Consider the following 27,436-nt stretch of genomic DNA (forward strand, 5'->3'; position numbering starts at 1 on the left):
CGAGAGGTTGGGTTCTTCTCAAGCGAATTTGAAGCTTCAAATTTGCAAGAGGGAATCAACATAGAAGCATTAATTTGCAATAAAATAAAGTATTCATATTGCATGGGTACATAATTAGTATCTTATAAACCATCTATTTTTAAATTTTAATAACTCTTAGAAGTTTATAACACTATATACAACCAACTAATGCACTTCCCATGTTTTAGTTTCCCACCCATTTATAGGCTCTAAAGGGATAACATAGGACCCTTTCTAGATCTACTTGTCTACAGCCCTCATATTTTTTTTCTCTCTAAACAAACAAACCCCAACGCCTAGTGACCCTACACCGTTTAATTTTGTGTTTCCCTTGCTACCGCTGCTACTATATATATATATATATATATATATATATATATATATATATATATATATATATATATATATATATATGCTTTTCCACTTATTTGCCTCCTCTATTACGATCATATGTAACATTCTTCTTTGATCTAACCTTTCCGTATGTTCAATGGCTTATTTAAAGATAGAATTTAATGTCATAATCGATGTATGAGAATGATTATGGTGAATTTTTGTGACTATACTTATTTATAGATAGAATTTAATGTCATGTTCAAGTGATTTATTTTGAATATAATAAATAAAAATCAATTTTTTTAAAAATCAGTTATTTAGTTGAACCTGACCGATTGCCGGTTCGACCGTCGGGTCAATCCAGTTTCCAGAATTTACATAATTTCATTACCAAATAGAATTTACATAATTTCATTACCAAAACGCATCATGACATTTACCAGAATCAAAAAGCTTTATAACATATACCATTTCTAGTCGCAAAACCACACCACTTAAGTTATATAGAAAAACTTATCAAAGATCAAACACATAGAAGTTCTTTGTTATTTTAAAGGTCTATAAAGTTGGCCAATATCAACACTAGAAATTATGTCAAACGTTATCTGATTATCTCATATTCAAAGAGTTTTGATACTCATTTTTTGGAATTGAAAAAAATAGATATGTAATTGGTTATCAAACAAAACATATACAAAATTACAAAGAAAGTCTAAATAGATGTGAAAAGACCACAAAGTTCAATTACACCGGTTCAACCGGGTTTTTGTAAAACCGGCCGGTTCGTTTAGGTCCAAAAATAGGCATAAAATCGGTTCTAATTGAACCACTCCATTCCCTGGTCGATCCAACCGGTCGGTTCGAACTGATTTTTAAAACATTGATTAAAAAGGTATTGCCGATATATTAGTGTCAAATACAAACCTGCGGTATTTTAATAACAAATAAAAAGGTCTTGCTGAAATGTTTGTGTCAATTACAAACAGGGTCATTCTAAATATATTTTAGACTTAGGACGAGAGAAGAACAAAAGGCCCTTAAAATATAAAATTTTAATTAACTTGTTTTTATAATAACTCTATAATTGTAAGAAAATTATTTATATTAGCTTCTAAATATAACATTTTCGATTATAAAAATCCATAAATTTAAAGAAAAATAACTCTTCTAGCTTTTTGAGATGTAAGTTACTAATGATATCTTCAAGACCGATCTTGTCTAACTTATAATAATAATGTCCATAAAAATTTTAGACCCCTTTAAAAGATGGACTGGAGGTCGCCCCTATCACCAACCCTCAGGGACGGGCCTGATTACAAACTTGATGATATGATCAATATTTGAAATATGTGCCTAGACTGATTTCAAGGAAGGAGTACTCTAAAGCAAGGGTTTTAAGATCCTGATTGTTGGATTGGTATTATGAAACTAGATACATACTAATTATCAGTAAACCAAACCAAAATAATCGAACCTTATTTGTTTTGGTTTCGGTTAATATTTTGAAAATCAGAATACCAATTAAGGTATTTAAATCGAAGAGAATAAACTGATTACGATTAACCTGATCAAACAACAACCTAGAGACATCCAAATTTGAAACGGAAATTTTTGTGACATATATATTTATAATGCTTTGAAAAATAAATGGAAATGACACAGATGTCCTACGAACTTTCTAGGATTGATCATTTTATTCCCTAAACTATTTTTATGGCTTTATGGAAATCAACTCGTGGGCAACCTGTGTTTTTAGTCCCATTTACTTCTTTTAGTCAGTTTGAGTGACAAGTAGAAAACCCGGGCTCATTGTAGTACTACAGATGGGTTCTCCTTTATCTGCCTCTTGGCCAGATTTCACAAACCGGGTCAGATCGAAACTTGTCAGGAAGTCGACAACTTTACTCCCATTTCCCGAATTAAATCATTGAAAGAATCTATCGTTGAAATGGAATTGAAGACAAACAAAAGGTCCGATTTTGAAGCTAAACCAGACCTGTGGAAGCTGCGTAAGAACAATTTTAGTTCTTTCTTCGTTGTGGAGTCAGACACGTGACAGATAACGAGCTCATTCATACCCATCGTGCCTCGTGTATAGAGAGTACCTAGCCCATGTAACACCGATGAGTTCCATCCACTGTGATGGCTGCAAGCCAAAAGTGAAGAAAATCGTTCAGAAAATGGAGGGTATTGCGATTATATCCTATAAATTTAATGTTTTTGATGCTGAATCTGAATTGGGTTTCATCAAATTGGAAATCAATATCTTTAAGGTTTTTGAGAAACATGGTTTTGGTCCTTTTGGATTCTAGGGTTCTTGACATCTTATAAAGCTCTGTTTTAAAATTATTCTCGATTCAAGAAAATCACGCCCTATTTTTGTGTTTGAGTTCTTTGAAGCTTCCAATTAATTTCCATAAAGATTCTTTTGCTCTTGCAATTCATTTTTCACATGGCTAAATTACCTTTGTCGATTTGATTATAAGATTTTCAAGACTTTTTGTTGACTCCAACAAAAAGTAGATGTTCGGTAGATTCGGAAAGGGGAAAAAAGAATATGTGCAGCAGCAGGAGGAGACCCAGATGGATTTGAATGGAGCGCAGGCAGGGGAAAAAATGTGGGGAAGAAGACGAATAGTAATGAGTTTACGTGGGTTAAGAGAAAACTGGTCAAACAAATGTGTATGTGGCAAACGGTAACCGGGTGCCCCTTCATTTTGTGGAAAAGAACGTTCCCTCGTAAAGCCACGAAAATAGTTTACGGACTAAATGGACAAACCTAGAAAGTTTGTAGCCACGAAAATAGTTTACGAACTAAATGGACAAACCTAGAAAGTTTGTAGGGTATTTATGTCATTTCCAAAAAAAAAAATAAAGAGAAAAGTAAACCAAACTCCCTTCAAGTCATGTATGGAGAAAAGAACTTTACAATTGCAATTTATGGCTAATTTGCGGGGAGATATGCTGGGATTTTGTACTAATTAAATTAGTCAACTAGATATTAAGCATCAATTAATTAGGGTAGTTTTGATTTTCATACCCCATTTGGGGTGGTGCTCCGCTATAGATGTTTGCGGGCTGCTGCTGCAGTGGCTGCACCACCATTGTGGTGGTATCTGGGGTGGTTATGTCGTGGATGCTTGCTCTCTTCCTCTCTTTTGTCAGCGAATTACTCTGTCTGAGGAAATATTTCTGGGCATGGCTGGCCACTTGTGTTGGCGTCCTCGTGACCACGCAGTTCCTTGATATGCTTCGCCAATCACCTTTTCCGTATCTGGTCAACCCCTTCAGGAAATTCCTGTCAAATCCAAAACCCAACAAATTAGTTAGTAAATTTGATATCGAATGAATTAATGGAATAAATCAAGATTCAAGAGTCAACGCCGTTTGACTACAAGGTCAAACTATGCAAATGCAATCAAACCAGAACACATCATTGAGATTATAATTAAGTGGTATTACTGTTTCAAGAAAAAGATGCATTCATTGATACCAATACTATCTGATTAATTAAAGGTTGAACCCCGAAACTGATCTAACATATATCATGCACAATCCCAATTTCTTGAGGAATGCCAAGGAAGTTTATAAATTCTTGTACTACGTACCTGTGTTCTTCTTCAGTCCAGGAAGTCCCTTTCTTCCTCTGATCAATTTTTCTGCTTCTGTTCTCAGAATCCGAACTTACAAATGATTCCTTAATTACTTCATAATCGTCTGCATATCTTGGCAACTCAACCCGACCCGATTCAATCTCATGCAAATCGTGTAGTAACTCATCGTAGCGAACCCTCACCTCTTCTTCAGTCTTACCTGGAACGGCATCAGCTATCTTTTGCCACCGCCCCTCGATATTCTCCGGAACATCCACCAAAGCCGTCTCAAAGAGTTTGTCTTCATTCCTCGTCCACGTTGACCTCGCCAGAGATTCGCATACATGGTACTTACCTGAATTGCTTTCATTCTCCATACCTTTTTTTATCTCTCCAATCTTTATCTACAAACGGCTAGGTTTTATGGGTTTATATAGTTGTATCCGTTGAGGAATCTAAGGGATTTTAGAATCTCACAATGACAAGGAGACTCCGTGCATCTATTCGTATGAGAACAGAACGCCCTAATTTAGGGAGCTAATGGACTTTTTTTTAAGGAAAGACAAAATTTAAGCAAAAGAATTAGGGTTTTTTCAACATTAATTAGACAAAATTAGTCTATTTCCAAAAATAACCATAAATTTCCCAAGGTGGACTATGAAATATTTTTTTCAAAATATATTTTTTTTTGGTTATTTTGCTAGCCGACCAAGCGAAATTGACTACGAAATAGTATAAGTAACAATGGTTACAAACTATTGTATAAAAACGATTATAAGATGTTGGTTAGATGTGGCAGAAGGAACAATGTTGGATGGTTTTCCTTTTGGTTTTTGGCCTCTTTGCTATGTGATGAGCAGCCATTATAGAGCAAGTTCCTCAACATTGCTCATAATATGCAAGGAATTTCATTGGTTTCATATATACTTGTGAATGGATTCGAAGCCATTTCAAGAAATATTATATAACCAACAAATGAGCCTTCTTTAATTACAAATGGAAGTGAACCGGTGTATAAGAGCTAAATCATATGTTATGTATATTACTAAAGGGAGTTCAAAGGAACATTGTGATCGATTGTGGAGTTACACAAGGAAGATACAAATATCAAATCGATGCTCAAACATAAAGATTTCAACTATGTAACGTTCGTGTTTCTCACTAAGCATTAATAAAATTATGTAATTGTAATAGTCAGCAATTGTAACATTTTATGAGATAAATAAAGAGAATTATCTTAGTATTATATGATTTATATGTAATTATACATAATATATGTGCTTATAATGATATAATAAAATAAGAATAAAATATGCGTTAAACACTACAAGAATAAGCACCTACAAGGACGAGATTTATAGGGACAATATTTGTCGTTGCTATAGGCTACCTATAGGGACGACATGTCGTCGCCATAGAGTTGACGAATTTTTTTGATTTTTGAAGCTACAACTACGACTTCTCGTCTCAACATGTTAAGCGGGAAAGAAAGTGGATTTGGCGTATTTTTGAAACACCTATGGCGACGAATTATCGCTCTAACAAATAACAAAAATTAAAGTTATATTTTTTTTAATCATTTAACGGAAATAAAGCTGGGACGTCGTTTTGGGGATAACTATAGAGACGACTTGTTGTCCCCATAGCTTTTTATGCCCAAAATTAGGAGAGAATTCCCCTTTGTTTCATTCACGTACGCTCCATCATCTCTCTCTCTATCTCTCTCTCTCACACACACTCTCTCCCCCCTGGCGACTTCCTCACCTCCCACTCCGGGCAAATCTTCTTCATGTCTCTCAATCCTCATGCTAGTTGTCGAAGACCACCGACGATTAGCTTTAACGTTGACGATATTAACTATCGGCTTCATTTTCACCTCCATTTACGAATTCTAACGAATACAAGCCCCACTCGGGCAACCTAGGTTAGTAATTCTCTGTTTGAAACTTCAAACAGGAATTGTAATTTTCTATGGTTTCATAGCTTCTCGTTTTGAAGATGGAATATTGATAAACTATATCAACATCAACAATTTTTCTGTGGATTTTCCTTCTAGTTAGTCATTATTAAAGTCTGGAGTATCGATTTCTCCGTGGATTTTACTTCTGCAATTAAAAGGTATTTTTTTCACCGAGATATTTTTAGCACCGATAATCTGCTACTATGATAATATGCTAATATGATCTTTGCTATTTGGGGTATGTACTTGATCAGTGTCAACCTGTAATGTGCTTAACCCTAAGTATGACAATATGGGAATTAGGAACTTAGAACATATGTTGAATTGGCTTTGGATTTATTGAATAGTTCTTGCAATGAGCTTAGAAACACCCATAATTTAAGTAATTTGGGTTATTTGTTTATTATAGCATCGTAATTTGTTTATTTTATGCCTTAATACCAAGAAAACTCACTTAGGTGTTGTTTGTTTTTTGTCTGCAGATCTTCTTGGCCTCTTTTGTCTGCGCCGTGCAGACCACACGCAGACATTAGGCTTCGCAAACTGTTTGTTTTTTTTAAGACTGCAAACCTAAAAAGGTCTGCGCCTCCTCTTCTTGGCGCAGATGTGAACCAGAGTCTTCAAATATCTTTAGCCGAAAAAACACATATATTTTTGTTTTCTTTTTTCTATTTTTTTTTTGTTTTTTTAATTTAGATTTAATCCAACTTTATATATGATAAACAAATTTTAATAAAAAAGTTACAATACTTAAAGAAAAAAAGTTTGATGACACAATCATGACCTTTCTAACAAATTTATAAATAAAGATTTAATTACAATAATGGTCATTGGAGCTATTATATAGATATGAAGAAAAAAAATCCTAATATTGTCTTATATTTTTGTGTCATATTTTATAAAATATAATTTAATGCAGTATCATTCATTTTTTAGGAAAAATATTTATGTTCGGTTTTTAATTGATTTAATTGAAAAAGCAAAATGAAAATTTTCATTTAAAATCAAAGTTTATTTCCATCCATTTTACGTGTTAAATTTTTTTTTGTTATTCCTAATTACAATGTTTAGGTATAACTTTGCGATCAAAGATGGTTGGTTTTTATTAAATATATATACGCTAATATGTATCATTTTATTGGAATTTTTATACAATAATACATAAAAGTTACATTTGTTAATTATCTATAATAAAGTCATAAAATTATTGAAAAACTATTTTAAGTTTTTTTTAATTAGTTTAATAAGATTTTAGTTTATTCTAGCAGCATGCAGATGTTAAAAACAAACAGTCTTCTTCTATCAGACTGCGGACGTTTAGTCCACCTCTTCTACTGCAGAGGTTTACAGATGTGGTCCGCAGACTGCAAACATTTTGCCTTAGAAAAAACAAACAGCACCTTAGAGAGCCTATAAGGAATGTGAGAAGTCATTGATGCAGGAGCTGAAATTACAAAAATAAGGTGAACACATGATTTTGTTTTCCATCTAATGACCGGAATGTTGTAACTTGTATTCTTCCAACTTGAATTAAGACAATTAAAAACATTTCAAAGATTGTTTACCTTGCTGAACTACATTTTCTTGTTTATCATCAGCACATATACTTGAAGAACATGTCCATAGACTTGATTCATTAACAACTACATCTTGATTATTGTTGCTTCTAGAAGGTATGTGACTATTAGCAGCTATGCTCATTGACCAAATAGATGAAAGTGGTGATTTTGGAATCTGTAAAGATGGTCTGATTTAGGCAACTTATGTTTAGGCTGATATATGCAAATATATAATGGTCGTTTCCATATGATGGAATGGAATCACAAAGTGATGAAATGGAATCACAAAGCAATGGAATGTATCATTACATTCCATTATCATTCATTGAGACAACACTTGATGGGGAAAAGAATAGGGGCATAATTGGTATAAGAAAATTAGATAATATAGTTTAGATCTAGAATAGACCTTTTCAGCTTCTGTTGCTGTCAAATTGTGCTTTTGTTGAGTGTTTGATTACAATTTTTTTAAGTGACCAGATGTGTTTGCATTTTTTGAACTACACATACTTAGAAGCCCAAAATTTTCCTCTATTTTGTTCTTCATATGAATTATATTTGCAATAATATTTGGAGAGGATAACTTTTACTAATCTTAATTTGTAGGTAGATTGAAAAGACGTCAAAGCAAATCCATTTCTGCTATCTACATAGTTACAAGGTAGATATATGCATGTAATTTCTCAGCTGCACATTGGTAATAAATCTCGTGTTTTTGTTTTTCCATATAACATATCAATGGTAGCATGTGTAATTTTATAACATTTTTTACACTATTTTACAACTCTTTTATAACTTTTTTTTACAGATGATATATGATGATGTTCAAAATGATGATGATCAATGTGATGATGGTCAAAGTGATGATGATCAAAGTAAAGATTGGCTTAGTGAATCTAATTAAATTAGGTAGTATGTGTAATTTTATGAAACTTTTAAACATTTTCAAAGTAGGTGATATGTTTTGGTAAACTTGTATAAGACTTTAAATGTCTTGAGATTGTATCGTACTTTAATGTTTTGCTATTAAATTTACCGTTTTAGCTATTTTGTAAATTTACTGCTTTAGCAATTTTGTGTCTTAAAAACTAGGAAATTATAGAGAAAAATAAGCAGCTGTATGGGCATACCTATAGAGACGACATGTCGTTTCTATAGGTGCATATGTCTACATGTTGGTTTGAGTTGAGGTGAACCTGCTTTGTGTTGTAGTTATGGTTATGTGTTATATAACAAATGCATATCTGGTTGCCATGTTAGGATTGATGTTGAGATACATTTATAATAATGTTATTTATATGATAGTTTCCAAGCTAGGTTTTACGGATAGTTAGTTTTTATCGTCATTTTGCAGGCTAAACATGTGATATTGCACCACGAAATGGTATGAGTAACAATGCTTCAAACTATGATATAAAAATGATTGTAAGATGTTGGTTAAATGTGATAAAAGTAACAATGTTGGACAATTTTCATTTTGGTTTTGGGCCTCTTGGCTATGTGATTTTTGTTCAAATTACACCCTTATGACCGACAATAACACATATTATGGTTTCATCTCTTCAAATCGTAGAATACAAACGTTGCAACCAAAACCTCGCTAAATATACGATATGCTCCAAACATGATAACAATCAATTTTTTATAATTGGACCGAGCTAAAACGACATGACGCACCAACTTTTTATATAACGTAAACACAACACGACACGTCGTGATTTCCTGTTTTGTTTTACTAACACGAAAGAAACCAATTAAAACACGATAAATCAATAAACATGACAAACCATGAAAATGATAAAATAAAATAAACCTTTAATTTATCTAATTCATAATTAATCTTACAAAACAGAACCAACACATGTTAATACCATGCCAATTTAGTCTCGTGTTTGTGTTGACGTTTGAACACGAAAACGATATAACCTTTTACTTTTTACATTCGACATGATCACGAAAATTAGTGGTCAATTGTGTACAAAGAAATGGATCAAATGTAAACAAAAATGACAATTGGTTACCCTTTAAGTTATTTTTCTCAATCGCATACGTTACGTTAATATCACATAGATGTCAATTGGACGTTAACCTACTACAACCGATCGTAAAGGTATAATTGAAACACAAAATAAAAGTTTAATAGTTATATATATAAAAAATGACAAAATATGAACAAAAATTACAATTTATTACCCTAGTATGTCATTTTCCCTGTAATAAATATGACACACAAAAAGCCAAAGAACTTTGTTTAATTTTCAAAACTTCGAGTTTAAAGTAAGGGGGGTTATTATACTTTTGATCTTGAAACACATGATTACTTGTCGGGTACATCTCATTGATGCGTGTAAAGTTTACTAGAGATTTTCCTGTCATATCAATGATGCTTTGAAAAATAAAATTGAAAACCAAATCAAACTTCATGACACCTATCACATCCATAATAGTGAGTTTAATAGAAGAATTGAATGAAATTATAAGTCTAATTGTCATTCAATGAATAAAACTTTACTATTGTAAAATACACATTGACATTCAATGGAAGAATTGAATGAAATTAAAATTGAAAACCAAATCAAACTTCATGACACCTATCACATCCATTTAATGGAAGAATTGAATGAAATTATAAGTCTAATTGTCATTCAATGAATAAAATTTTACTATTGTAAAATACACATTCACATTCAATGAATTTATGAAGGTTTTCAAACTCTTAAATAAATACTATAAATTAGCCTTTGTAGTGATCTATAGAACTTTGTGAAGTTCGATACATTGCACGAAAAACTGATACAGTTATATGAAATGTAGAAAAATGATGTGGCAAAATTAATTGAACTCTATGAAATTTAATGCACTATGGATGCGCTAATGCGTGTGAAAACTAATTAGCGGGAAAATCTGTACTATTCTGAATTAATCACAATATGGCAGGGGTTTTGTATTAAATTTGTGGACTAGATGTTGATCTTCAATTGGGCACCAAAAGTTTTTTTGATATTCATACCCGTGTAGTGCTCCACCTTGGCCGCTAGTGGGCAGCGGTGGCTGCATCACCATTGTGGTGGTTATGTCGTGGATGCTTGCTCTCTTCCTTTCTTTTGTCAGTGAACTCTGTCGGAGGAAATATTTCTGGGCATGGCTGGCCACTTGTGTTGGTGTCCTTGTGATCACGCAGTTCCTTGATATGCTCCGCCAATCACCTTTTCCGTACAACTTCAACCCCTTCAGAAAATTCCTGTGAACATGTCAAAGCCATGAGTCTATAATTTAAGTGAAGTAGGTAATCACATGAATTGAATAAATCAAGATGCACAAGTTTCAGTTTTAGGTCAAACTATGCAAACTAAATGACTTGAAGTAATGCAATTGAAATTATAATTCATAACTATTTTAGTCCCAAGATGCTTAAAGTGAAATTAATTATCTGAGACGACACTGATGCAATTTCATGGAAAGACATATTTGACTATGTAAAAGTCAATTATGTACTCTTTTCTTTTGTTGATACCATTAAAAGTAAACAGAACTCATGCCTTTATCTTTCATAATTTATCATGTAAAATCCATAGAACAGGTAATTACCTTCTATCATAGAAAAAAATCTAATTAATTCAAGTAAAGATTCAAAACCCATGTGAATACTTATCATAAAAGCACAAACGATGCTAGCAAGAACTCAAGAATCAATGAATGCCAAGAGATTCCAAAAAGACTGAAACCAATTAAATACCTGTGCTCTTCTTGTGTCCAGGGAGTCCCTTTCTTCCTCTCACATTCTCCATGTCTAGACCCCCTTCCCGCTGCCCTAAAAGAAATCTGACTTCTTCTCAGCTCGGAATCCAAACTCACAATCGATTCCTTTTCATCATAATTGTCTGTATATTTCGGAAACTCAAAATGACCCGACTCAATCGCATCTAAATCGTGCAATAGCTTCTTAAAGTGAATCTTCACCTGCTCCGCAGTCTTACCTGGAACGGCTTTTGCTATCTCATCCCACCGTTCTGTAATATTCTCCGGAACATCCACCAAAGCTCTCTCAAAAAGCTTGTCTTCATACCTCGTCCACGTTGACTCCGTAGTAGATTGGAATTGGATTCTTGATATCTTCTGTTGATCGTATATACATGAATTGATTTGATTTTCCATGGGAAGTTGTCGAGGTTACTTTTCAATTTATCTCTCCAAATCTTTATCTACAATCAAGATTATCTCGAGTTTTTCGGTGACAATTTCAAGAGATTTGGGATTCTGATAATGACAATGAGAATCCATGGTGTATTTTTATGTGAAAAAAGCGGTTATCAATATGCGAAAAAAGATTTAATTATTTAAGTTATTTAATTTTGCTGTTCCATTATAGAATAAAATAAGAATGCACGTTTAAAATTTATGACATGGGACAAGGGCAATGGAAAAACAACTTAATCACCAGACCAATAATAAATAAGGATTACTACAAACGTAATTTTTTTAAAAAAAATTATCATTAGAAAATTTATTTTGAAATCGTTCTCACTAACTTTAATTTGGTGACTATTTTTTTCTACGGATGTGTGTTTGATAAAATAAGCCGGTAGTTAAGAGCTAGAAACTGATAGCCAGTAGATGTAGCTTTTATTTATACAGAAATGTTTGGTAAAAATAACTGTTCAATTTTAAATATTTTAAATTAGTAAGAGTTCATCCTTACTTCAATTATAATATGATAATAATCATAAAAGTTTTATATAGACATAACAGGTAAACAGACAACAAACTGTGATGCTAACTTTTTTCTAAAGACATCCATAAATCTCGGGGGTAATAACATTGATATGTATGACATGTTCGACTCTATTGCGGAGCTCCACAACATTTGACACAATGAAACCAAAAGTATTAAACGCAAAAGGCATATAAACATGTGAAAACTAAAATATAAAAACTCTCAAAAACTACTTCAAGTAGCATTTTTATTAAAAATATTCTTTTAAAATAAAAGTTAAAAGCAACATTTTTTTTCCAATTTTTTTCTAAGACGATAAAAGTTAAAAAGTTTTCAAAAGTTTCATGTCAAATACACTAGTAGTCTCACAAATGGCTTATAATATTGCTTAATTTCATGAGTGGTTCGCAAAATGATTATTTTATGAGATTTAACATCTTCACAAAATCCTCAAATTGTTCCAAAACGTAACCTTAACAAAGCCCATGATAACACTTCTAATCGTTAGATAAAATAACCTAAAGATTAAAACCGCGTAATTTCATAAATTACACGAACAATTTTTGTAACTTACTCTAAAATGCATTAGATTGACATTAGAAAATTAATAAAATAACAAAAACTCATTATCTTCACATAGTTCTTTCAATACAGCCAAAAAATCTTCATTCATTGATAATGCTCTTAGCCTAACCCTTAGGCCTTCCGATATACCGAAAATGAGGCTCATCGTGGTCGACGTGGCCACGAATACTATGCCGCTCGTTGTCGTGGAGGATCGTGGTCACCACCACATTTGACCACAAACTCTTCCTCTCTGCCTTCTTTCTCCTTCTCAGTCTTCTTTCTCGTTTTGACCACGATCTTCTCTTGTGCACACCATCCCGGTTGTAAGGGGAATAGTTGTGGTGGTGACGTGGAGATGGACGAAGGTCGTGGTCGTGAGGACCATTACGGATGGCCTTAGAAAAATTAAAATTTGCAACACTCTTTATAGTAAGGCTATCTGTCGTTAACTGGAAAATGTGTCACAAACCATTTTTAAATTGGGATTTATATTTTTCTAAGGTCCTTGTTAAAAAACCATTTTTCTAAGGTCCGTTTTAAATTGGGATTTATATCAATTTGGTTATATGAAATATTAAAATGCGTGTCAATGAGGTGGGCAGGCAGTTTCGAGGAACCGAATTGGAACGGACGCTGACGTGTCATCCGGGTTTTTGTCGTGTAGTAAGTTTACATTGGAAAGCTGGTGATACCATTGACCTAAGTTCCAAACCCAACAGCCGTCTCAACCAATTCTATCTTTTTCAATATTGGTCCTTGGTTTATGCATTAGATATCAATGTGATTTTTATATTTTATTTTGTTTCAGATTTTGTCCTTACTGTTGAATCCTTGGTTTTGTTTTGTATCTTCCACCTATTTATCTTGAAAGCGAATATTAATATGTAAGGTGTTTATATATATATATATATATATATATATATATATATATATATATATATATATATATATATATATATATATATATATATATATATATATATATATATATATACTGTAACGAATATAAAAAAAGTTACGCATACGTTTTATTCATAAGTGAATAACGAATATATTGTAATAAAAACCTGATAGATTTTTTTATTCACTTATGAATAACGAAAGCTGAAACTCTAAAAAAAATAAATTTTTTATTTTATCTTAAAAGTATATCAATATGGATGTCTATTTATAGAGAATAAAAAATTATGAATTTTGATATATTTAAAATAATTTTTCGATAATAATGGCTTTCTAAAAATAAAAAAAAACGAAAAAAAATATGTTTTTGTGTATATTAAGGTAATGATTAGCATAGTTTAAGGAAACATGTTTGGTTGGAAAACACATGTTTATCCGTTATCCATTTCCGACGGTAGGCCTAAGTGTTTTGCGGCAAAATAAATGTGTGGCTGAGAATGATTCCCCCATTCTCAACCTTTTTTTTCTCGATTGAACCCTCCTCTATATATATATATATATATATATATATATATATATATATATATATATATATATATATATATATATATATATATTAGTTGTCCTTTAAACGAAAAGAAAATTAGTTTATATCAGTGTCAAATTTTATAACCAAAGGGAAAATTATCTGTTAATAGTAATAAATAGATATGTATATGATCTTATGATTCATTCGTAAAATTGTTTAACTGTGTAAGAATGCCATGTTACTATATAGCTTGGACCTTTCACAAATTTGCAAAGTAATTTTTTTTTTAAAATGCAAAACAACTTTTATGAGAATATTGTATGTTATCACGTAACAATACTACAGCTGTAGACGCGGAAAAAGAAAACATGTGATATGTCTCCCAAGTCCCAAAATGGGTCAAAACAGGTGTACATTGCTTTTGATTATGTATGAGAGAAAATGAAGTAAAAGGACTAAGTCTGCTAATAGCATGTAGTTGAAGGGGTAGAAAAAGCAGGGGGGGGGGGGGGGGAAGACACGTGTCTGCACGTGTTAAAAAGCTTCCAAGTTGGAGTTTTGGATAAGAACTTCCACGTCATATCGTTGAGCTGCAAGCACACCAGTGACCACTGCTTTAAACTTTTTGGAGTAATTATATAACTGATTAAAAACCATTCAGACTTATAAACAATAAACTGTATTCAGTTTAAGACGGCTTGTCTTTGGATTTGCTATAACATAATGTAGAGTGAGTTTAAAACACAAATTATTTATTTTCAAAGGTGATCTACATGTATCCTATATATTTATATAGTATTGAAGTCGAAGTCTCGCACCCTTGTGGTTCAACACATTCCTGTTTATCATCATCGAGTCTCCGACACTGAGGGAAGTATTAGTTTATCCTACATTGATTCAATCCCCTCCTTTTTGTCTCTTGCTTTCCTCCTTTCGGAGGCTTTTTAAATTTCTCGTGTGGAATTATGGCTTTTTCTTTTTGACATGGTTTATCAAAAGTAATTGTATCGGCTTGTACCACTATTGCACACTGCCAAAGAAGTTGTTTTTGGATATTTTTATTGGGCTAAAGGAAATTTTTTTGGGATTAAAGAATTTATTTTTTAGGTTAAAAGTAGTTATCTATAATATAATTTTACATGTTAAAATAAAAATGTTATCAAATCTCAAAAACATTATAATGACAATTTAAAAACATAATTTTTTGTTGATTTTTTGAACCAAAAGCTCAAAATCATTGTTATTATTTATTATATTTATATAATTAATATATATAAATACATATAATATATTAACGGGGGCCCATGGGGGTTAGGGACGGGACGGCCTACCCACATCCCCGCACCCAAAATTAAAATGGAGGTTAACCTTGCCTCCGCCCCGGCCCCCGCCCCATCCTCATTTTTTTAACAAATATCTCTCATATGGAATCGGGGGGCCCACGGGACTTTTTGACATCCCTAGCATCATTTAGACTCACGGGAATTAGTCTAATATTTTAGGGTTGGATTGCACATTGTCTGTGACCTTCAACTTCTCCAAGCAGGTTAGAACCCTTATTATATTCTTGCTGTTGAAAAAGATTCTTCTATTCTCTTTTTCCAAATCAGGTACTCCCTATTCTAGAAACTTCTTGAATGCGTATCTATTACTGAGTGAACATATGTATCAATCTCAATTCTCAAGGTCCATTTGTCTTCTTATGGAGTATCAATGGAGTTTCGATCCATGACCAAATTGCACCAATCTTGATCAACACAACTCATTAGGCTTCAGTCCTTCAGTTAGTTTGGAAAGGAGTTTTCATTGTTAATATATCCTGACAGCATTATATTCCACGAAGAAAGGGTAGATCTTTCAAAATATGATTCTGTAATAGGAAAAAATAAAATTAGGATGCTATATGATAAGAAATAATATGAAAGTACATTGTTACTTCTTGCATTTAACCCTAAATATCAATGTGGAAGTGGACATAGTAATAGCAGAAATGGTGTGTGCAACTGAAGCAACTTTATGTTTCTAAATGTCTCTTGAGTCTTGATTCTTATGTGCAAAGTGTATTTATTTTCATAGTACTTCTCTACTACGCCATAATGGCCATTGTTACATTTCTGTTAAAGTTTACATACTCCAGCCGGGTTAAAGTGGGAAATACAGAAAATGCAAAATAGCATATAGTTAGTTGGTGGGTAGTTTGGGGTAATTACATTTGGAAACATGACATATAGGGGAATAACACTAAGATTCAAGAAATGATAAGTCAATAAAGGAAATCATGATTAGTGTTCAACTCACAATGCGACTGAAGATGCCTTAGAAGATTTGCAGTGGTATTAAGAGTACCAAGATTCAAACCTTCATTAGGCAATCTGTACCTAAAGGCTTTTATATTGATTACTTGAAAATGATTTAATTAAATGTTTGATCCTGATTTTATTAGTTTGAAAGGGGAATAGTGATTGAAAGGTTTAAAAGCACCTATTAATTAAGTACAAAAAACGTTTGAGAATGGATTAAACCATCCAACAAAGCAACACACAGGTGCATGCATTTAGCTAAATCGATATGCCATATCATGTAATAAGCCATAATGGACGAAAAGCATGTAACAGAGATAGACATCATCGCTTGTGTACAAACGAACATGCAGGTGGTACAAGTCATCTCTGCACGTGGCTTTCTTGTTTTTCTCTAAACCATGTTCGTACAGTAACGATAACCGAAGGAAACAATAGATTTGCATCAAGAATCTCAGAAGAAAGTTTAGATCAAAATCATCGAATCATGGATAAATATCTTAGCCAAACATTATGTCGAAAGCAAGAGAATACATACCTGAATCCAGATGCTGAATTGATAATGATGAACACATGAATAACATCTTTCCCTCTTCCCAATTGAATCTTCGCTCACACACCGGCGTTTCTCGCCGCCGCACGCCGGTAAGAATAACTAAACGAGCTATACAACAATTGTACAAATTGTAAATTACAAAATACACACAAAACTTTGGGTTTAGGCCCATAAACGATGGGCCGACCCAGTCGATGTAAGACTATAAGGCCCTTCTTCATGGAGCAAGATTCAAGATCATTATTCAAATGATATTATTCAAAAAGAAAAAGAAAGAACAAATCAAGCAGTTTGTACAAACGTTACTCTCGTCAAGAAACCAAAAAGAAATCAAAGAAAAAAATTCACATCACACCAACTCACGAGACATCGCAAGAATACCATCGTTCTTTCCCTCCGCCGCTTCCTCCTGGGTTGCTGCTCCCCCAATCCGTCGTTAAATTTGGTTTTGTTGTTGTATAGCTCTCGCTCCCTGTCGTTTTTCCCGAAGTAATATCGGAAGTGGTCTTTAACCTGTTCCGGCGTCCTTGTGATCACCGAGTTCCTCGAAATGCTCTTCCACTCGCCTTTTCCAAACTCCTTCACCCCCTCAAGAAATTTCCTGAGAAATGATTAAAACCTAACATGATTTCCAATTTCCAAAGGATGCAATCAAATCAATTAAGCAAGATTACCTGTGCTCTTCTGATGTCCATGGTTTCCTCTTCTTCTGAGATCCCTCTCTCGCCGATTCCTTGTCATAATTCGAAAGTTCAACCCGACGGAAGTCAATCTCATTCAAATCCACATCCACATCCATCATTAAGAGCTCAGAATGAACCCTTACCTCCTCCATCGTCCTACCGGGAACGGCCTTGGCCACCTCATGCAACCTTCCCGGAGTACCCTCTGGAACATTCTTCAAAGCACTCTCAAACAGCTTGTCTTCTTCTGTGGTCCCCGTTGTCGCTGCATTCATCAGTAGAGTCTCTCGACGCTCCTTTACTTCTTCAGCGGTTTTTCTGGGAAGCAATTCCGCGATCAACTCCCACTTGTTCTCGGCGTCTTTGTTTCCAACGAGGGCGCTTTCAAAAATCTTGTCTTCAACCGCAGTCCATTTCACGTTCGCCATTTTTTTTGTGCAAACAAATTGAGAAGTTACTGTTACAGATTTTGAGAGAGAGGAAGAAGAGAAATTGCAACCAACTAATAAGTTAAAATCTCAAATTTGCCCTGGTTGTTAAGTGATGGCGCGAATCCAGTATTTGGAACCCCTTCTTAAGCTTCCACGTGGCCACTCCATGGATGCCCCTGTTTTGGAATGGAAAGCGTAGGGAAGGGTAAAGCTTTCTTCTTTTCACTCCTAAATCCATCTTGATACTGTTTGTATTCCAAATTTGAGGTTAACAGACCTGGACTACTGGGAATTGCATTGGGGAGAGTAGATTTTCCATAGTAGCATGTTGTAATAGGAAAAAATAGAAGTAGAATATGCTATAATAACTCAAGGTTACAGAAATCGGGATTAATCGTGAATTAATCGTTTGACGTTCTCCAACCGATTAGGATTAGGGGTGCTTGACGGAAATTAGGGATTTATCAGGTTTGGCGGGATTAATCGGTATTGACGGTAAGGGTGGCAATTGATGACACGACACGAAAAAAATACACGACACGAAACGATATTAGGACAAAACTGAAATTCGAATTCGTGTTCGTGTCAAGTGTAAAAAACACGATGGCGTGTCGTGTCGTGTTCGTGTTCTAAATTCGACACGATTTAGCAATTGTCTGTCGTGTTTTTCGTGTTTGTCGTGTTATATATGATTAAGTATTAATTAAATAAAGGTTCGAAGGCATGATGGTTCCGACTATAGGGTAAGCGGCCCTCCTCATGTGTTGCACGTGTATCAGCCTCGCAAGTTGACCCTCGTGCTTACTGTTATTGTTTCAAACATCAGCAACAACTGTGTAACGTCCTGATTTTCAACACATTTTTTTTTCATTTTTATTTATTCAAATATATCAGAGTATAATTACATTACTAGATTATAACTCGCGTTAAACGCAGGGAACATAAATTAAATACATATCATACTAATAGGTGGCATTGTCTTAGGTGAAATTTTAATAAAAAATGTTAGATTCATTTTAGAGTTTTTGAACCAAACTTGTTAAATAAAAATATTTAATATTTATATTAGAGCAATTTAATTTTTTAATACAATAATTTTTAATATAAATGATCCACATGATCTTTGTTTTATCACAACATGATGCGACTCATTGATTAAAACATGTTGTATAGTAGCTTTATGAATTGATTTTGTTCGGTGTACCAATCTCTATGGAGGCTTATATGACTCTTTTCATATAGGTCATGTAAAACCAAAAACAACAATAAGTTGTTATATGTACCAGCAACGTTAAATTCTACAAAGAAATTCGATAAACATTATAATTAAAGTGCATTGCTATAACCATAAACATCAAATTCAGACATTGTAATTTGGTCAATTTCTAAAGTATTTTTTCCTTATAAGAATTAAAATATGATTTTTCAGGCTACACCCTATCACATATACATATCTTTCGATCAAAGAAATTATTACAAAAAAAAACATGTTATGAACAAAATTATATCATTAGTTTCATAATTTGCCAAAGGTTAACACTAATAAATAATAATGAACTTTCAAAAATCTTGCATTTTGGTCACTGCATCCAACTAACAAATGAAATTTAATTTAGAGGATTGATTCAAGAAGTACATACATGACTTCTTGTAGCTGAATTTGGGAAAATGCTAAGACCTACTGAGATATGAGGGAACGGTCTGTGAGACTACGGTTGGTTTCTGGAGGCCAATACAAATTCAAAATCGTTAGCACATATCTTTCCTACCTACTTCAATTATCAAATTTAGATCAAACTTATCAAAATCAAATTACAAAAAAAAAAAAAAAAAAAAAAAAAAAAAAAAAAACTCAGATATGTAACCTAGCAATCAAACAACATATTTTTCATAGAAATAAATATCACAAATCTACAATTTACATTTTATATAATATTCTTAAATTATATCTTACCTTTTCATCTTTAATGGTCATTAACACCTCTTTATGTCCTATTGTTGTGACACAAAATAACTATAGAGTACACACATGGTTAATCGTACCGACAACAATCAATGTTTTTTTTCTGAGAAATATTGATGTCAGTTTAAATTATATAATAAAAAAAAGTAAAATGAAATATGAGAGTAAAAATAATCCAAAAACTATTTGACATAATGTATATTTCATAAATGAAAGTTAAGTATATAAACCCCCCCATCTACTTGTTGGAGATCAAACTTATGAAGGGAAATCGTTATTTGCAGAGTAGATGATGGAGGACGAAGCGTTTCTACAATTAGCAGATGTGCTTTCTGGACTGGATTTGACAAGAAATATTAACAATAAAGAAGATGTTATTTTTGTTGCTTTAAAATAGGATCATACGAATTTGTTTCTTATTTTCCAAATAGTCAGCAAACTGTTGTGTATACCCATCCCAAAGTGTTACATTTATTTGTTTGCTTCTACAAAAGCCAAAAACATAATAAATATACAATATAAAATGACATTAGAAAGTAAAATTTCACACAAAATTTCGAAAAGTAAACATACTCTAGATCTTCCAAGCTCAAATTGACTCTCTTTGATAATTTATTTTTCTTGTTCATAAGGGTTTCCATTGGGAAGCATGTCACAACATCTCCAATAACATCTATTATATAAGATAAACAAATGGAAGATTAGTATAAAAGTTTCGTTATGGTGAGTGATGGTAAATAACAAAATATCGTTATATAGATCGTTAGATTGTAACATATAAACTAACCAACATGTGTGTTCTCAATAAAAACACCATCCAAAATGGCGTTGAAGTTTGCAAAAGAGAATCTATAAAGTAATCCAGTCCACTGACTGCATGGTGTAACTTTGGTTGTGATATACATATTGATTTTGTTTTCATTATCAACAAAACTATTTTCGTTTTGATTAATACCAAGTTGTGTATTTTGGATGTAGTAACAACCATCCTCATGAAACAAACTTTAAAATCTTTCAACCTATCTATTAGTAACCTCTGTCTCGATCTTCCTTCCCTAAATACACAAAAAAAAAATCAGTTTATATATTGTTATATGTGGTTCGAATGAAATTGTAAGAAAATTCATAAAAAAATGTTATTACTTGTTCATCAGTGAGAATCATATTAGTTTTGTAAGTCTTTGTTGAATATCCATAAGCAAGATGTTTCATGAGACGAATTATTCTTACTCTCATGGTAAATTGACTTTTTGAAACATCAACTTGGTCTATGAAGGTAATGTTGCTATGAGCCATGTTTCTGTTTGTGAAAAAACTAATGATTGTTAAACACATGTGACCCAACCAAGTAATTAATATGGACCGGGTAAAATAGGCAAAACAAGAACAATTCAAAATCATAGGATCGGAGTGAAAATATAGTTTTATGGACGGAATTTATAACTGTTGACATAACTCAAGGACGCCGAATGTAATTTAGTCTAAAACATATAATGTAGAAAGTCTTTTGTATGTAATCCAAATCAAAATTATAAAAATAAAATACAATTCTTATAATCCAAATATGAATGATGTTATATATACTTTTACAAAACCTCATAATGCAAACTTGACAATAAAGTAAGTATAAATAGTTTTTGTTGATGCTCATCAGAAAACATATCAAGCAGTAGAAGGGGGCATCAGTGGTAGGGGTAGGGGTATTTCAGGTAAAGAGAATGTATACATAGATGTTGTTCTGCCCTCATTCATCATGCAAATAAAATTCAATGTAGAGGAGTATTTTTTTATATGGTGTATAGAAATATACGAGTTCCATTCATTGATATATACCATTGTATTTGATTCATGATTACATTTGATAACCCTCACATATTAAGAACATCGATTACACAAGTTTCAGGAATGTTGCAAACAGAGGATATAACGTTGATTATACATAGACTCGTAAACAAACATAGGTGAACACATTAAAAAGTATATAATTTTGTTTTTGTAACTAAATGAATGAAACTAATATGCTTAAAGTATATTCATTAATTTTTTTAAGACCTCTCAACAGGAATACAGTAATAACAGGTAATAAGAACAGAGTAAATGCAAGAAATTGGAGAAGAAGGAGAACAAAGTAAAGAAAGAACCTGGTAAAAGGAATTGGAGAAGAAAATTGCTGAAAAAAACACTATAAATCTTAGGACACAATCCAAAATCCTAAGAATAACAACTTCAATGTAATCGTGTATATAAGGTGTTTTTGAATAAAAAAATCATTATCTTCCAAAAAAATTGCGATCCTGTAACGCCCGTAGATCCGGGCTAGTCAATTTAGAGATAATAGGGGTCGAAAACGACTTTTCTACAAAATATTATTTAGAATAAATAATCTTAATCAGGTTGTGGAATATGACTCAAGGATTCCGTACATATAAAGAACACCAAAATCCGAGTTATAACGAAGAAGTTATGATCCGTCGAAGTTTTTCGGCAAAACCGGCACGGCACCGGGAGACGTAAATAGTGATTTTACGATGGAGGAATTTTTAGCCTTAGAAATCTAAACAAAAGTTGTAGTATACGTTAAACCGAGAGCGTCCATAAAAAGAACGCCCAAATCTGACTTCGTATGAGGAAGTTATGATTTTTCTAAGATTTATCTTAGCAGTGCACGGCCCGAAACTCGAATTTTAGATCGAGTGATTTTTGGCCTACGCAACCTAAATAAGAATTGAAGTTCTCATCACTAGGAACTCAACGGTAAAAAGACAGACGAAAACGGAGTCCGTATGAAGGAGTTACGAATTCTTCGCGGTCATTTAACAGTCTAATCTTCTTGTACTGTTAAATTTAAGATCAGTCGAGAATAGGCCGACGGAGTCAAAATGAAAGTTGTAGATCATATTTTTACCTACGCGTGGATATAAAGAACGTCGAAACCGGAACTCGTATGCGAAAGTTATGAATTTTTGAAAATCGGCTGATTTCCACCCTGTGTGCGATGCCACGTGTCAGCACCAGGCGAAACCTTGGAGCCTACGCAACACCACGACGTGGTGAGAGGCACCACGACGTGGTGACGCTCCAGGAAGCCTATAAATAGAGGTGTCGGGTTCCATTCATTCCTCACACCTTCCAACTTCTTCCTCTCTCTCTAGAACATCTCTCTAAGCCCTAAAACCCCCCAAAAAGCCTAGGGAACCTCGCTAGCACGAGGCGGAAGCCTGGAGCGCCCGACGGCTCCGAGAAGAAGAGCCTTTTGGCTCGGGAATGCTGCTCCAGCGAAGCCCGGTTTTCTATAAAACCCGCTGTAAGTGAGCTACGCCTACGCTATTTTTAATATAGCTTCTAATTAATTATAGTAACATTATTAGGACCTTAAAATAATTATTTAGGCTATTATTATGAGTTATATAAGAGTGTTGTTTAACGCTTATATAATAGTAATAATAGCTAGAGTATTAATTAGTCTCGGTGAATATTAGACTAAACCCTAGTGGTAATGATACTAGGTTTTGTCGAACGAAGCTGTTTTAAGTAAACGAAGCGTTGTCCGAGTACCGAGTCACTACCTTATCAGGTGAGTGCATAGTTACTTTCATCTTACACATAGATATGAAGTATGTTATATAAATTATGTGCTATGTGTGCATATTATCTGAATACTTGCTGTCTATGTTGGATGAATGATTTTATACATGTTTTAAATGATTTAAACTGTATATTTATTTTATATCTACAAATATTTTGGGATAAAACATGGGTAGATGAAATAGTTGGTGTGTGATGAAATAAAATGATGAGAGATAGGTGATGATAGGAAGGTGATGATAATTAGGTGAGGATAGATAGGTGATGATGAATCGGTGATGTAGGATGAAAGATATTATAACCTTGTCCGACAATTTGGAGATGTAGTCATTTACCAGAGTATAGATGGCGACCACGGACTATTATAGACAACCCCGTGGGAAACACCAGCAGGCTCATAACTTGTAGGTGATGAATTACGAGTTCAGGCGATGTTGTAACTACGTATTCATGTGATGATACTCTAACCTTACTATGAATTACGAGTTCAGGCGATGTTGCAACTACGTATTCATGCGATGATACTCCAATCCTTACTAGGTGCGTATTGAGGGAGTAATCCCCGAACAATTATTGTCTGTGTGATGTAGGCGATGATCCTTAAGAAAAGTCCTTAGGAACGAACATATAAGGAAATGCGATGTAAAGAGATGAGAGGTAAATAAGATATAGGAGATGAACCTTAAGGTAATACTTTAGGGAATATCAAATGAAGATAATGGGGATAGGTAATCGGGTTAATTGTTTGACATGTATTATGTGAAGAAACAAGTTAACTATATTATTGTGGGTTGAAAACCCTATGTACTCACCAGGTTTCCCAACCTGACCCACTCAGTTTATTTGTATCACAGGTGTTGATTTGAAGTCACATTGCACTGAGAGATTAACGAGATATAAATCACTAGTGATAATAAATGTAAGTTCTGTTTATGCTTATGTTTCTGTATTGACAATGACATCCCAAATGTTTTAAAATGAATAAAAATATTTTTCTTCGGAAATGCTTTGATAACGTATTTATCATGTTTTACTGGGAACAAATTCCGCAACATTTTTTTTTATTAAAAGAGGTACTCTGATTTTTATAAAGCATAAACAAAATCGGTCTTTTCTGGCCGTAAAAATGGGGATGTCACAGTTGGTATCAGAGCATTAGTTTAAGCGAACTAGGAATATGGATTTATTTCTAGACTTAAACTTAGAATGCTAAGCGATGATCGTGAGGAGTGTGTCTAATAAAATTTAGGTAATACACCTGAATAGACACAAGCACTAGCTATTTTAGGGAAAATACCTAACATGCTTTTATGTGCTAAATGATTTATGACGCTTTATGATGCTAAATGTATGATCGGATCTATGGTCTGTTGCCGACCGGATCTTGAAACTTTATGTGTTCAGATTTCTAAACGTTTAAATACGGTATTAGAACTGTCATGTAACTTTTCGGAGTGATGGGGAGGTTTACACGTCGATTGTAAATAAAATCTTTCCTATCTTAATTCTCGTCATTTCACACCAAATGCCTAAATTGGTGTATAAGATCGAAATGGAAAAAACCCGAAGCGGAGCCGAAAACGCAAATGGAAACAGGAATCAACCACCAGTGATTGAGCAAATACCTGTTGTAGTAGCCGCTCATGAGCCAATCACGATGGCCGGAGTGCAAGCATTGATCCAAATGATGTTGGATCGTCAAATGGAGGAAACAAGGCGTTTACTTCAACAAAATCGAGAGGAACTTACGATGCCTATTGAACAACCCGAGCTGAATGACGGGCAGTCTGAGGAAGGGAACGACAGTAGGACCGTTGGTCAAGCTGATCCACCGGTGATTAGGAGGAACAATCAAGATGATGGAGTCGAGAGGAATGGATGCAAGTACAAAGATTTTCTAACTTGCGAGCCATCGACTTTCAATGGGAAGGAAGATCCGATCGGAGTCATGGATTGGATCTCGGAGATGGAGTTAGCCTTCATGACATGTGGTTGCAAAGGCAAGCTACAAACCACATACGCAGTGCGTCAGTTTAGGGGTGGAGTTGTTCGCTGGTGGAACACCTTGGGAAAGATCATGAGCCCCAATGAGCCACTGCAACTGACATGGGTAGAGTTTTTAGTGCAATTCAGGCGCAAGTACTGCTCAGCCCAAAACCTGCTCGAGCTAGAGAACCAATTCCTGACTCTGAAGAAAGGAAGCATGTCCATCGATGAATACACCAACAAATTCACAGAGAAAATGGAATTTGCCTTGCGTCTTGTCCCAGACGAGCTGACAAAAATCGACAAGTACGCAAAGGGACTTCCTTGGGAGTATGTGGTGCCAGTACGTTAGGCACCTACTCTAGAGGCAGCTATCTGGGCTGCCAAGTCTATTGAGGATATGATCAAGGGAAGAGCCGCCAGCAAGGTTGAAGTTGGAGAGAAGAGGAAGTTTGAAGGATCTTCAAAGTCCAACAAGAAGAGCAAATCTCTGAAGTCTGGAGGAGAAAAAGGAAATGAGGTAAGATGGTGTGAGAAGTGCAAGAAGAAGCACTTCGGAAGATGCGATGGAGAAGTGAGGTGATATAAGTGTGGTCGGACCGGTCACTATTCTAGAGATTGTACATTCAACAACAATAAGTGCTACGAATGTGGAAATGATGGGCATATTTCGAAGAACTGTCCAAAGAAAAATGAAGTAGCAAGACCAAATGCACCGCCAAATCCAAGGGCATTCCACATGATCCTCGATGAAGTAGATAACAACGCGAGGAACCAAGGATGAGGACTTCATATCCAAAGATCAAGATATGAAGTAGCCATGTGGATAGTATTAGGAAGTGTAGCCTATTAAAGGCATAGTATAGGGTAAACTTGAACACCTATGTAATAGTTTCAAGAAATAATATAAACCCTCATTTTGTTATCTGATGTGTCAAGTTGTTATGTGATTTTCTTGTATGGTTAATTGGAAAACTGCGAGACAATACTTGGGACGAGTATGAGTAGGTGTGAATGGTAGTAGAGACCTATACTACCGGAAGCACAGGACTCACGCTTGGATCAGGGAAAGTCACAAGGTTACCAAGAAGCTAGTAGTTGATTCCGTTTTGTTCATGTATGTCATTACCATTGTTTCGGTAATGACTAAGAAGATGATTGTTATTCCGACCCTAGTGTTCATATCAAATTGAGTCCGACTACGATGAGTATGTTACGTGGTTCAGAGAACCAAGTTCGATGTAGCATCTAACTTAAGCCGGAAGATTGAAATAAAAGATAATCAAAGCGATCAGTAGAGGTATCGCGATAGTTTCTTGTAGCTAGAAATGCTACCTTTTAAGATGTGATTAGAACATGAAGGAAGGTATAGTCTGTTCTGGAATTTGACTCTAAAAGACCTGAGTCTAAGCGTTACAACATACGATGAGAGGTCATTAGAACATGACCCATCGGTATATTGTGGAAATCAAAGGACTTATCTTAAGTACATTAAGAAGAAGAAGGAGTCTCCAGTAAGGATCGAGAATGTGACATGAAGATCATAATTTGGAGTCTAACATGAGGCAGAGAGCGGATTCAAAATTGAGCACCACCTGCAGTTAAAGAAGTTAATTTGAAGGAACATAGGAGTTACGGTTATTACCTAGGATGAAGCGATAACGTATGGAGTCATCATGTGAGCCCTGTTTCGTTGATGATTACGGGACGTAATCATCCTAAGGAGAAGATAATTGTAACTCCCGTGGATCCG

General features: G+C 34.0%; 3 protein-coding genes and 1 long non-coding RNA gene across 4 annotated transcripts; 1 reads left to right on the forward strand and 3 right to left on the reverse strand.

The window, feature by feature from the left end:
- Positions 1 to 1,980: 1,980 nt before the first annotated feature.
- LOC145160935 (transcription factor DIVARICATA-like) lies at positions 1,981 to 4,488 on the reverse strand. The gene is made up of 3 exons (XM_079080318.1): positions 3,966 to 4,488; positions 3,398 to 3,655; positions 1,981 to 2,503 (listed from the first exon to the last, which is right to left on the reverse strand). The coding sequence occupies exons 1-3, from the start codon at positions 4,325 to 4,327 to the stop codon at positions 2,242 to 2,244; spliced, it is 882 nt and encodes a 293-aa protein (XP_078936444.1). The 5' UTR covers positions 4,328 to 4,488; the 3' UTR covers positions 1,981 to 2,241.
- Positions 4,489 to 10,305: 5,817 nt separating this feature from the next.
- Positions 10,306 to 11,750, reverse strand: LOC145160936 (transcription factor DIVARICATA-like). The gene is made up of 2 exons (XM_079080319.1): positions 11,206 to 11,750; positions 10,306 to 10,710 (listed from the first exon to the last, which is right to left on the reverse strand). The coding sequence occupies exons 1-2, from the start codon at positions 11,622 to 11,624 to the stop codon at positions 10,389 to 10,391; spliced, it is 741 nt and encodes a 246-aa protein (XP_078936445.1). The 5' UTR covers positions 11,625 to 11,750; the 3' UTR covers positions 10,306 to 10,388.
- Positions 11,751 to 14,847: 3,097 nt separating this feature from the next.
- LOC145156960 (uncharacterized) lies at positions 14,848 to 16,223 on the forward strand. Its single transcript, XR_013737009.1, has 2 exons — positions 14,848 to 15,725; positions 15,866 to 16,223. It is a non-coding gene; the product is annotated as an uncharacterized LOC145156960 (long non-coding RNA).
- Positions 16,224 to 17,345: 1,122 nt separating this feature from the next.
- Positions 17,346 to 18,201, reverse strand: LOC145156961 (transcription factor DIVARICATA-like). The gene is made up of 2 exons (XM_079076154.1): positions 17,710 to 18,201; positions 17,346 to 17,636 (listed from the first exon to the last, which is right to left on the reverse strand). The coding sequence occupies exons 1-2, from the start codon at positions 18,144 to 18,146 to the stop codon at positions 17,366 to 17,368; spliced, it is 708 nt and encodes a 235-aa protein (XP_078932280.1). The 5' UTR covers positions 18,147 to 18,201; the 3' UTR covers positions 17,346 to 17,365.
- Between the last annotated feature and the right edge of the window lie 9,235 nt (positions 18,202 to 27,436).

The sequence above is a fragment of the Lactuca virosa genome, chromosome 2 (genome assembly GCF_052849685.1).
Source record: "Lactuca virosa cultivar CGN04683 chromosome 2, Lactuca_virosa_CGN04683_v6, whole genome shotgun sequence".
NCBI lineage: Eukaryota > Viridiplantae > Streptophyta > Magnoliopsida > Asterales > Asteraceae > Lactuca > Lactuca virosa.

Excerpts from the sequence above, each read along its gene's own strand:
- LOC145160935 (XM_079080318.1), bottom strand. The coding sequence starts at position 4,327 with ATGGAGAATGAAAGCAATTCAGGTAAGTACCATGTATGCGAATCTCTG. Across the intron at positions 3,656-3,965 it reads TGGACTGAAGAAGAACACAG|GAATTTCCTGAAGGGGTTGA; the intron begins GTACGTAGTACA and ends TGGATTTGACAG. Across the intron at positions 2,504-3,397 it reads GGAGCACCACCCCAAATGGG|CCATCACAGTGGATGGAACT; the intron begins GTATGAAAATCA and ends TTTGGCTTGCAG.
- LOC145160936 (XM_079080319.1), bottom strand. The coding sequence starts at position 11,624 with ATGGAAAATCAAATCAATTCATGTATATACGATCAACAGAAGATATCA. Across the intron at positions 10,711-11,205 it reads TGGACACAAGAAGAGCACAG|GAATTTTCTGAAGGGGTTGA; the intron begins GTATTTAATTGG and ends ACATGTTCACAG.
- LOC145156961 (XM_079076154.1), bottom strand. The coding sequence starts at position 18,146 with ATGGCGAACGTGAAATGGACTGCGGTTGAAGACAAGATTTTTGAAAGC. Across the intron at positions 17,637-17,709 it reads TGGACATCAGAAGAGCACAG|GAAATTTCTTGAGGGGGTGA; the intron begins GTAATCTTGCTT and ends ATCATTTCTCAG.